Genomic DNA, 11141 nt, shown 5'->3' on the forward strand with positions numbered 1-11141 from the left:
TGTCAACACTAGTGGGGGACAGAATGCCACACCCTGCAGGCATGGCTTACATCTATATGTTCATAATGCTTATGAAGGGGGAAAATTAGTTCAAGTTATCACGGAGATAAAATCTACAATGTATTGTACACTCAAACTTTCCATATCTTTCTTTTCTAAGTGAATCTGAATCTGGCCTTAGAATCCTCCTCTTTTTTTTCTAATGGGCTGTGCACAGTCAAAAGAATTGGCTTCTTGGAAAACAAAAACAGTTTTAGCATATGGGTTGTTATAAAAATGAATTTCTAATGTATAGAACTGAACATAAACCTGTTGCCTAACCCTCACCAGGTACTAGAGAGAATTAGCCCCTTCCTATGCCAAGTCATTGTGATCCCCTAAAAGCCTTTCTGGCAAATATTAGAACAAGAACAAGCACAGGTTGTACAAATATTTCCAAGTGCAAAACTTTTTGCAATACAGGAACTGTAACCTTTTAGTCCCAAAGGGATAATGTTAGTAATACAGATGGTTCAGCAGCGATCCTGGTACATCTTCTCCTTACCAGACACAAGGGTAAACTGATAAGAAATATGAGGCATTGCCTAGCTTAGCTGGCATTTTAAAAATGAATGGTAGAACACTAGCGAGACAATTCCCGACTACTTTCAGATTGCCGAACGTGCAGTAGCAAATCTTATTTTGTTAGCACTATTGTTGTTAACTTATTAATCCAGTAATAGAAATGTATTAATGTGCTTAGCCCTTTTCAAAGTATATTTTCCTTTTGCGGGCTGGGGTGGGGCCAAGGGGGTAACTTTATAAGCACAGCAGCTAGACCCCCTTGCACTATTACTACCTTTCTCTCCATGTAGGATAATAAGCCAAGTCATTGATCCTACACTTCTGTCTTCAAATGTGCAGGACATTCAAGCTTTGTGCATACACACACAACAGCCAAAAAAAGAGCTCTCCAACTTGCTGGAATCTGCAGTCAGGCGGTTGCAAGAACCAGACCGGTTTTTTGCAAGAGAAGACTGCATAAAGCAAAAGGGAACACTGCGTCAGCACTGTACTCAGTGTAAGAGCCTTTTAAGGACGTGACAGGGGAGTGTGCTTTGGTGTGCTTCCCCACAAGCAAATCAGCGTGCTCAGGAGGTGTAACCGAAACCCAACCCATTCCCCTACTGCCTTCTATAAAGAGAGGCTGCCTTTCTCGCTCTTCAAGTTCAACTTCTGATTGAAGAAAAGGCTGCTGCAGTGGCTGGCAGATCAGCGATAGACCCTGGGATAAAACAAAAGAAGTATGCAAAGTGCAATCTTCTTTGCTCTTCAGCACAACTGTGGACAAATGGAGAAAACTCCCAGCAGCTGCCAAAACGAGGAGAAGAAAGGAAAGATGAAGAGAACTATGTGAGTTTATATATTTATAGCAGGTCTAATTCATATAAAGAGCCACCCTTTGCTTTCAGAACAATGATTCAAACTAGGGAGGTTGCATCTCTGTAGGGAAAAAAGAGAAACTATTTATATTATTCCTTAATCTATTTGACAGAGTTGACTTTTTTAAAAAATCACTTTGGGTGCCATATGTGAGCAGTGCAAGAGTGAGTTAATTTATGTATTTGATGTCATCAGGAGTTTTTAAAAATGGAGAAATATCTCCACTGCAAAAACCCTGATGTGCAAAAAATCCTGTATTTGCTGAACTGGTCATTTGATGAGAAATGTAACTGTCAGTGGCAGCTCAGAAAGAATGTAGATCTTGTGCAGAAATGGTTTATTTCAGTTCATGTTTGACTGGTGAAAATGTAAGCACATTTTCTCCCCATTCGTTGTTCACGTAGCAAGCTGTGCAATTTTACATTGGATTGGTGTCTTTAAATGGCTCTGTCACTTAAACTTTTTTACAGGGTTTGCTCCTTGCCAAAGCAAAACAAAAACAAAAAAACGTGAAAATCTTCCATTGTTATATTTATAATGAATATCCTGTTTGCACTGTCTGGATAAGACATGATATTTTAAATGTAAGGGACAAAATTATTCTGCAGTTCCCAGTTTCATATAGAGGCTAGTGGAGATGATTTTGTGCTGCAGCTCCTGCAGAGTTTAATCTCACCTGTTCTACAGATTTCACCATGTGGCCCTAAACTAGAGTATCTTCCACACTGAAAATATATTCTTTTAGATTGGGGAGATCCAGTTTTTGGCTCTTCCAAAAATTAGGCAGGAAGAGATTAAATCTCCAAATCCATATTGATGCACAATTGAAGAGGGTCTTCTAAATATCTAAGCACCAGGAGGCCCCCACCCAATAGTTGTCACTGAGCTAAAACTTTCATTGAGTACAGACAACAGTAGTGGGCCCCTAGGGAAGAACAGAGGTCAGTGTGCTGTGTTCCTCACATACAGAAGCACACCTCTGGTTATGAAATTCATAGATGCCTTAGTTACAATTAGTCACTTTCCAGTCACTGTGGGCTGTCTTGTTCCAGTCAGTGGAAAAAACTGCTGTTGACTGAAATAGAAAGATTGGGTCCTATTTTTTTGAAATGGAGAAAGATTTGGGGCTTGACCCACAGTTATTAAGCAAGCAAAACTACTATCAACTTCAAGGGAAATTTTGCATTCTCTTTATAGACTGCAGGATTAGTCCCATCTCTGGTCAAAATGTGCAAAGCTGGAAGGATAGTTTCAGTTAACTCATTTTAATGTATTTCCCCCCTCTTCCTCTTTCTCTTCTAGCATTAAGGATTGGAAAACAAGGTTGAGCTATTTCCTGCAAAACTCTTCCACTTCTACAAAAACAAAGTCCAACAAAAAAGGAAAGCAACATACTTACTTCAGGTAACTTAAATATACAGATTTCACTCAAATGAATCTCAAATATTTTAACATGCAAGGAACAGAAATATATGCTGTGCAATCTAACTAATGTTCTCCGTCCTTTTATATAGACCTTCTCCTGAAGAAGCCCAGCTGTGGTCAGAAGCTTTTGATGAACTTCTAGCTAATAAATGTAAGTCAATCTGAAAAGAGTAACAAATCAATGTAAAAATATAAACATGTTATGGTCTTGCTGTAGGTTTTTGTAATAGAAAAGGCTACTTCAGATAAGAATAAGCAATGGTTTTCCATGTACATCAGGATTATAAATTGCCCTTTGAACCTCATGCATGCAGCTTGATACTGGTCTCAGATACTTCTATTTTAAACAACCCAAAGCCCCACTTCATAAAAAGTATGTTCTTTATCAAAGATTTTTGTGCACTTAGGAATCCACTCCAAGACAAATCCTTGTTCCAGTGCTATTAGAAATATACACATTAAGCCACTGTGGGCTTGATCCTGCAATGGAGTCAATGAGAGTTGAATCCTCTGTGGGTTTTACAGCCGCTCTGCAAAGAAAACCACTTAATTGCTGAACCTATATATATATATATATATATATATTCTATCAGCATTTGATAATCAACTTTGAGTCACTCTTTCCATTGCAAATGTCTTCCAGCGATTTATAGCTCTGTTGTAAATATTTACTCCAGTCTAAAGGTTAACATACTAGAACTCAGATCTGGAGAGAAACTGTATAATGAGGAGTTTTGTTTTATAGTTGTTGGTTTTTTTGTTTTGTTTTGTTTTGTTTTGTTGTTTTTGTAAACCTAGCCGTATGTTAAAGGAAGTGTGCTGATTTTACGTGGTTTTCATTTTTTGCACTTTTCCTTCAAAAATAGCTTCAGTTATTTAAAAAGAAAGTCTGGCAAACTGTGGAAGCCTAAATATATACTTCATATACATATACATAGGCAATTATTGAAAGTGTCCTGACAGATCTGAAAGAAACATGAACACTGCGAACAGATATATTTTTGGTAGGGAAAGACTATTGCTAAATGCAAGATTCCTGGAATATTTTCAGCTCATCCATTTCTCCCTTTTCTTGCTCCCCAGATGGTCTTGCAGCTTTTCGAGCTTTTTTGAAATCAGAGTTCTGCGAGGAGAACATCGATTTCTGGCTGGCCTGTGAGGACTTCAAGAAAATCAAGTCACCTCAGAAGCTGATATCCAAGGCTAAAAAGATCTACAATGACTTCATTGAAAAAGAAGCTCCCAAAGAGGTAAAAAGCTGTTTTTTAAAAAACCATCACTGCTAGTACTGAGCACTCAATTTAAGCACCACTTCAAGGGTCTCTGAAATTCCCACCCCCAGGTCCACCGTGGGCCCATGTTTTGAAATTTTGTTGCCCAAAATGCATTTATGCCCCTGACTGCTGATTATTAACATCCAGATATTACCGTGATACCATAATTTATTCATCCCGGTTTCCCATGTTGGAAAATTGGGCCAGCAGTGTTTTCACAGAGATTCTGGCTCAGATCCTCAGCCTGGGTACATCAGCAAAAGTCACTAAAGTCTACAATGTATTTAAAGAGCATCAGCATTGAAATATGATTGTCATCATTTGAGTCTTTTCAGTTGCCCTGAAGTGCAATACATTACAGAAAATGTACCTCATTACAAAACTAGGGATCTTATCTTGCAACCTTCTGAAGGAGGAAGCCTTCAGTAGCTTCACTGGGAGCTTTGTCTGCCTCAAGGCTGCAGTATTAGGCCCTTAGTGTTAATGAAATCTCACTTTTATCTAACTTGTCTGTGGTATTTGCTTGAGGTGAACACTTTCAGTAACACATTCCCACATTCTATTTCAGATAAACATAGACTTTCAAACCAAGAACATGATTGCCCAGAATATCCAAGAAGCAACACGCACTTGCTTCAGTGCTGCACAGAAGAGAGTCTACAGCTTGATGGAGAATAACGCGTACCCACGATTTTTGGAGTCTGAATTCTATCAGGAACTGTGTAAAAAGTCACAGATTACCAGGGAGCCTCAAGGGACATGAACTCTGAAGGGAAGTGAAGTGGAGAATTCTATTTCACCTGCTAAGGAAGAAGGCCATGTGTCCTAGCAGCTCCATAATCTGAAAAACTGAAATCCTGAATGTACAGAAGGTTTGCCCAGATGTAGTGGGGGGGGAAATGGACAGAAATATAGCCTAAGTTGGTTTACAGTTGAGTGGTAAACAGTGATGTTAGGAGCTTAGGGATGGAGCCAGGAAAGCTGCTGGCCAGTGTCCAGGGATGATGCATTTTCCATCAGTGAACAGTGCAGAGAGAAGGTATTTCCATGCATTATCATAGCACTGTATATTGTCAGACTCCTTTTGTCACACTGAGAGCGTTGATACTGTAGGTCAGATAAGATCTGCCTCTTTTAAGAGTAAACAAGCTCTGAGGCAGCACAGTGTAATCAAACATTTCTGGGAATTTGGACAGCTTTGAATAATTGATTGCATTTTTTTCCCCTAAATAACTGGTGGTGTGTTATCACTCACTCACTTCTTAATACTGGTTCAGCTAACTAAAAATTTCCCAGCAGCAACTAGATGCATCAGTCTTCCATGTGACACCAAACACTGTCACTGTATAATTCAAAGAGATAAAGAGGGATACATTACACCTCTTTGGAGCAGAAGATGCTGAGTAGCTAACTACACTATACAGGGCCAAATTCTGTCAGTGGGGTTGCATGCAGTGAAAGTAAGGGCAGAATCTGGCCCATAGCAAACAGGAGCTGTATAATACTATGTTATGTAGACTAAGGCGGTGTTGAACACTCCTATTTATGCCAGGAATGCCACAAATCCTGTCTTGAGGACAGCAAAACTTCAGTGAAGTGGTCTTTGAATTTTTTTTTTATAATAAATTATTTTGATACAAGATTTCTCTGAGTATATATTTTTTTGCTTCATAACAACTTGTCTTGCCTATACTCCATATATTCAAAAAAAAAATCTAGCTACACAAGACACTATCCAGTGATGTACAGATAGGCAGGGAAGAACAGATTGGGAATGAGTGCTATTCTACAGCAACTGTTCTGTTACAAGTGGGAACTTAACTCCTAGCACTCAATAAGACTAGCATAAAGCTCTTAGAATAAGAACTGGCAGTGTCCCCAAAACAAAAAAAAGGCAGGCAGGCATGCAAGCTTGATTAGTGCAAAGAAAAGCCTCCCAAAGTTTGCAAGACCAAGGAAAGCTTAAAAATCAGTGGAGAAATAAAGCACGCAAAAGAGAAAATGATACTCCTCCCACCAGCCCTAGTTGAAACAACTGTTAGGCAATGAGCCCCACAGATGAGGCACATATATCGCTAGACATGGCCACAAATCTCAAAGGTGGATTTGCCAGTTAGAAAAGAGCAATCAGTCTGTTTCCATTTTTTTTAAATGGATCACACACCTTTCCTTATTGGGGCTGGAGGAGAAACAGGCAGCAGCATTATTCCTCCATCAGGTCAGATGAGTCTGCACTTGAAAAAGTAGTACCCGCATTTTAGTAACAGCACAGCTGCAAGTCTGCTACTTCAGACAAGACCTAAGGGATATGACCCCCAGATCATGAAAACCTGCTCAGAGCAGGATTAAGTGACAGAGGTAAAAACACGTCAGCCTTGGCTAGGCCAGTGTTTACATTGTTGCTAGCAGCAATACAGCTGTACGATTGTTGTCAGGTGGGTACTAATTTTTTCTAGTATTGACAAAGTAGTCAGTGGAGTCGACAAAAAAATTCCACCCCCCAACGAGCAGCAGCAGCTTTGTCGGCAGGAGAGCGCTCCTACCAACAAAGCGAGGTTCACACCGGCACTTTTCGTCGGTAAAACTTCTGTCGTTCGGGAGGGGTGTTTTTTTTAACACCCCTGAACAACAAAAAGTTTTGCTGACGAAATTCCAGTGTAGACAAAGCCTTACATTATGCCTCTGATAAGGGTCTTTCTTCACTAGACAAGCACCACAGCTAAGCATTGCTAACTCTGTTCTGACAACAGTTGAGTGTACCCCAGGGTGGATAAAAACAATGATTTAAAAAAAAAAAAGATTTTTTGATAAAATGCTTTTTGAGGAAGAAACCTATCTAAAGATCATTTTAATTAAGATACATTATAGCTCAAAGATATCTCATCATGGAATAGGGATTATAAATTCTAATTCTATAGTATGAGACAATATAATTCATGTAATGTTTAAGAAAAGTTTTGTGAACGAGTTCCAATAGTTCATGGATTAGGGACCCAATTTTATGGGGTTCCAGAGGCTTCTGTATAGATTATTTAGGTTAATCTTTCTATCTACCCAATGGGACTCAGTGCTCAGTCTAGAAGGTACCATCAGAGATGCTTAGTTTTGCAGTTCTCAAACTGGATTTGTGTCTTGTTAACAGTAAAAATATTTTAAATAAATAAATAAGATATAGAGGTGAGAAATAACAGACTTCAACCCTATTGTCCCTCTGCAAATTTGTGTACACAGAGTCAATCCTTTACCTCTCTCTAAAAGTGCAAAGTTTCAAAAAGTTCAATGAACAGAAGATTGTTGGGGGCAGAATAAATCTGGACAAGGAGAAGGAGTCTGGAGATAAATGTGAGAAGGGAAGGACAGGCAGTAGAAACAAAAATGAAACTGTTTGAGCAGCATATTCCAGAAGTCTTGAGGTCTTTCTTAGTGTAGCCTTCATTAATTTGAGATCTACCATACCATTCTCTCACTAGAAAGGAAAAACCTATAATGTAGGGTGACCAGACGTCCCGATTTTTAGCTGTTTGTCCCGCGTCCCGACTGCTCTCTGTCCCGATATTTTGCTCTGCCGGCAGCACCCGGTTTTTTGGTTTTTTTTCGCTCGGCCAGCAGCACTCGGCTTTTTTTTTTTTTTTTCCTCCTCCCTTTTCCTCTTTTTTTTTTTTTTTTTTTGCCCCTCCTCCGTGTCCCAATATTTTCTTCATCTCATCTGGTCACCCTACTATAATGGCAGCAGGCCATAAAAGAGACCCAGTTTGGGAATATTTTAATGAAGTTCCTCCACCCGTGGGTAAGACAGGCATGCGCGCAAAATGCAAACAGTGCAACAAAGAAATGTAAGGCCTGGTTGCCCAAATGAAACAACATCTTGAGAAGTGTTCCTTTTCAGGAGGAAGCTGTGTTGAAGATGATGAAAGCAACATGTCTGAACATGCAGGATCTTCAGGTTGGTAACAACCAACAAGAATGCACTTTTATGTAGAAATCCATGATTAAATCGAGTCTTCCTGACTAGTGATTTAAATCATGATTTAAATCAATTTGATTTAAATCAAATCCACCTTGGATTTGTAATGTTACATTACAAAACTTTTTTAGTAAAATAGTTGGGTCTCTCACACACACACTCTCCCTCCCTCCCTCCCTCCAACTGCTGCTGTACCAGTCTGCTGTGGGAATCCAACAGTACCTATTCAACAGTTCCTAGAACAGCCCCATTGGACAAAGAGCAATGTGGGCATTAGTAAAGTATGGCAATACCTAAAGGGCATTCTGGGAGGTTGCTATTAACATCCCCATATCCCTTGAGAAATAATTGTATTTATTCTTTTGATGCCTAAAAAGTTACTGTGTTGGGCGACACATGTCCTGCACTCTGGGCATCCTTACAATAATAATAATTACAATTGGCACTTTTATATCAGTATCCAAGGACAACAGATATCCTGCTCTGCTCATTCCTTTCACAAGTAGCTGAATAGTTAACTCTCCCTCCTTCCCCAAGCAATGCTCCAACTAACAAAGAAAGACTCCCACTGCACACAACCTCTTCTCCAAATGCCTAGGAGGAAAAAAAATGGGCCTTGGAGCATCTGTGAACGTGGCTAGCCGCTCCAGGCTGGGCAGATCATGTGTGAGCACCCTCTGGAGTAGAAGGGCCTTGACAGAGAATGCCCTCTCTGCAGTTTACAGGTAGTTTAGAGCCTAGACTAGCACAAGGAGACAGATAACCAGGTCCCAAACTATTCACTTTGAATTCTACTTAGAAACTCATCATCACAAGCAAAATCATAGGATGAGCTTAGTGAAGACAAGGCAGTGCTTTGCTCTGCAAGCAGATTTACTTACTGAATTCCTGGTGTTGCAGGATTGACTGGCTACTAAGGGCTGAAAATGGCAGTAGGAGGAATTCTACAGGGAATGAGACCTTCTAGACTGCCAGACCTGGGAGAGGTGGTCTTAAAGCTGGCGCGCTCTTGGGCTATTACAATCTTTCCATTATTGCTTTGTTTAGGTGCCTTCTAGCTGGCCTGCATCACATTGAGCACTCATTTTGTGCTAGAAGCATAACCAATGACTGCAGGAATAAAGTGATGCTGGGGATCCAGGTCTTAACAATCTTAAATGAGGGAGAGGAGACCTGTTACTATCCTTATAGCAGAGTTGTGAGACTTGTGATGAAATCCTGACAATATTTGGTGGTTTTTATTTTTTAAAAGGTCCAACTCCTGGAGACAACTGACTCGGTGAGAATCTCAGCTTTTATTTTACAGCTGTGGAGAGCTTGAAAATGTGACTCAAAACAGACCCTATAGGTTCAAAAACCTGAAGGTAAATAAAGAGCCCCCAAATTTGTTATTTTAAAGATTCTCGTTAATTTTAAGCCAACCTCATGATTTTTTTTAATGTTTGGGGTTGGCACCACTAGAGCTTGCCCTGACATTGGAGCACCAGTCAACCTGTATCAGTAACCAGGGTGTGGGTGCTTGAGCCTAGTGGTTGGGACAGGAGTCAGGAAGCAGACAGCAGACGCCAGAGCCAAGGGTCACAGACAGAGTCAAGAGCTAAGAGTCAGAGGCCAGCATCACAACCAGAACCAAAGACCAAATGCCAGAACAAAGTGTTAGAAGCCAGGAATTAGAGCAAAGGGTGAGAACCAAGTTACCTGGAGCAAGGTGAGTCAGACTAGACAGGACTAGGTATGAGTATACACAAGAGCTATCACAGCTATGAACAAATGCCTGAAATAGTCAGGGACCTGCTGCTGGATTTAAGAGCTGCTGCCCTTTCCAACCAATCAGACCGTGTAGCCAATCATGCAGTCTTCTAGAGGCTAGCTGTACGTGTTAGGTTGTCCAAAGACTGGCTCTGCTACAGGCCGTACTTCCTGACAGCATGGTTCAGAGTTCTGCTTGCCATTGACAAGAGAGTGTTTATACATCTTGGTGATGGGAAGTCTATGGTCTTGAGGTGTATCTGGTCACCTGCAGAGGGGTATGGTCAAAGTTCTAAATATCCCTGAGATAACTAAAAGGGTTTGATTCCAGGTGGAGGGTACTGTTTCCAATGTGGGCAAGTATCCATTAATGGTGGTTGGGATTTTAAAAGCAAAGGGATTAAGCCACACATCTTCCATTAATTTATGTTGATAGACCCCGTGCATGACTTTGAAATTCTCAACTAACACTCAGATGTCCATTCTGTATCCACCAAAGATGTGAATTGAAAAGATTGTGACTCCATTGTGACCCCTGGAACAATTTCTGGAAATTTAAATTGGCTAAAAAAGAGGCAAAAAAGAATTCAAAAAAGAATTACACATTTTCAGAACTCTAGCTTGTGTGAGAGAAGACAAATTGCAGTCTCTGCTCCACACCCCAGACATTAATGGAGTCTCTATCCCCACAGGGAGACCCCGCTTAGTCAAAGCTCCTTGTCTTATGAAACCTTACCCTGACTACAACAGCAGGGACAAGTTTAAGTCTGGAGCTAGACAACAATAGTAGTTTAAATTGGAGTAGTTTGCTGCACAGTATGAATACACCATCTACAAAGCACTCAACTAAACACCCAGCATGCCCTGAACTCCATGTAAAACCCGGGAAGGACTTTCAGGGGACAATTCCTCCTGTGGTTGTTGTAAGTCTTGGTCAGAACTCTGGAGGGGACATTACACAGTTAAACAGCAATACTTATGCCCAACCACAACCAAAGAAGGAGGCCACGCCACTTGGCAAACAAACTTATATTAAGTGTTTTTGCTAGACGTATTTATACTTAGTTGTTGAAAAATATACTGAGTATATTAACAAGCATATTGTCCCACTCATGCCATTTGAAATTATGGGGTAATGATGTCCTTATAAAAGAGCTTCTAGAAGTGGGGGAATATACAGACATCCCCCATTGGGACATTTAAAAAAATACCTATCACTTGGGTGTAATGTAAAATTAAAAAAAATACATAAATAAATAAATCACCCTTCAGAAGTATTTTTATGAGCCTTCAGGATAAGCCATTTC

At 40.2% G+C, this 11141-nt stretch overlaps 1 protein-coding gene across 1 annotated transcript; it reads left to right on the forward strand.

Moving 5' to 3' along the window:
- Positions 1-1199: 1199 nt before the first annotated feature.
- On the forward strand, positions 1200-5055 carry LOC113407467 (regulator of G-protein signaling 2-like). Its single transcript, XM_026656029.2, has 5 exons — positions 1200-1392; positions 2725-2826; positions 2937-2998; positions 3931-4097; positions 4690-5055. Exons 1-5 carry the CDS (start codon positions 1286-1288, stop codon positions 4882-4884), a joined length of 633 nt encoding a protein of 210 aa, XP_026511814.1. The 5' UTR covers positions 1200-1285; the 3' UTR covers positions 4885-5055.
- The last annotated feature ends 6086 nt before the right edge of the window (positions 5056-11141 follow it).

This window comes from Terrapene carolina, unplaced genomic scaffold (assembly GCF_002925995.2).
Source record: "Terrapene carolina triunguis isolate 2854851 unplaced genomic scaffold, T_m_triunguis-2.0 Scaffold211, whole genome shotgun sequence".
Taxonomy (NCBI): domain Eukaryota; kingdom Metazoa; phylum Chordata; order Testudines; family Emydidae; genus Terrapene; species Terrapene triunguis.

Bases quoted from the DNA above. Each gene is read 5' to 3' on its own strand.
- LOC113407467 (XM_026656029.2), top strand. From the start codon at position 1,286: ATGCAAAGTGCAATCTTCTTTGCTCTTCAGCACAACTGTGGACAAATG. The intron at 2,999-3,930 runs GTAAGTCAATCT...CTTGCTCCCCAG, and splicing joins TGAACTTCTAGCTAATAAAT to ATGGTCTTGCAGCTTTTCGA. The intron at 4,098-4,689 runs GTAAAAAGCTGT...ATTCTATTTCAG, and splicing joins AAAAAGAAGCTCCCAAAGAG to ATAAACATAGACTTTCAAAC.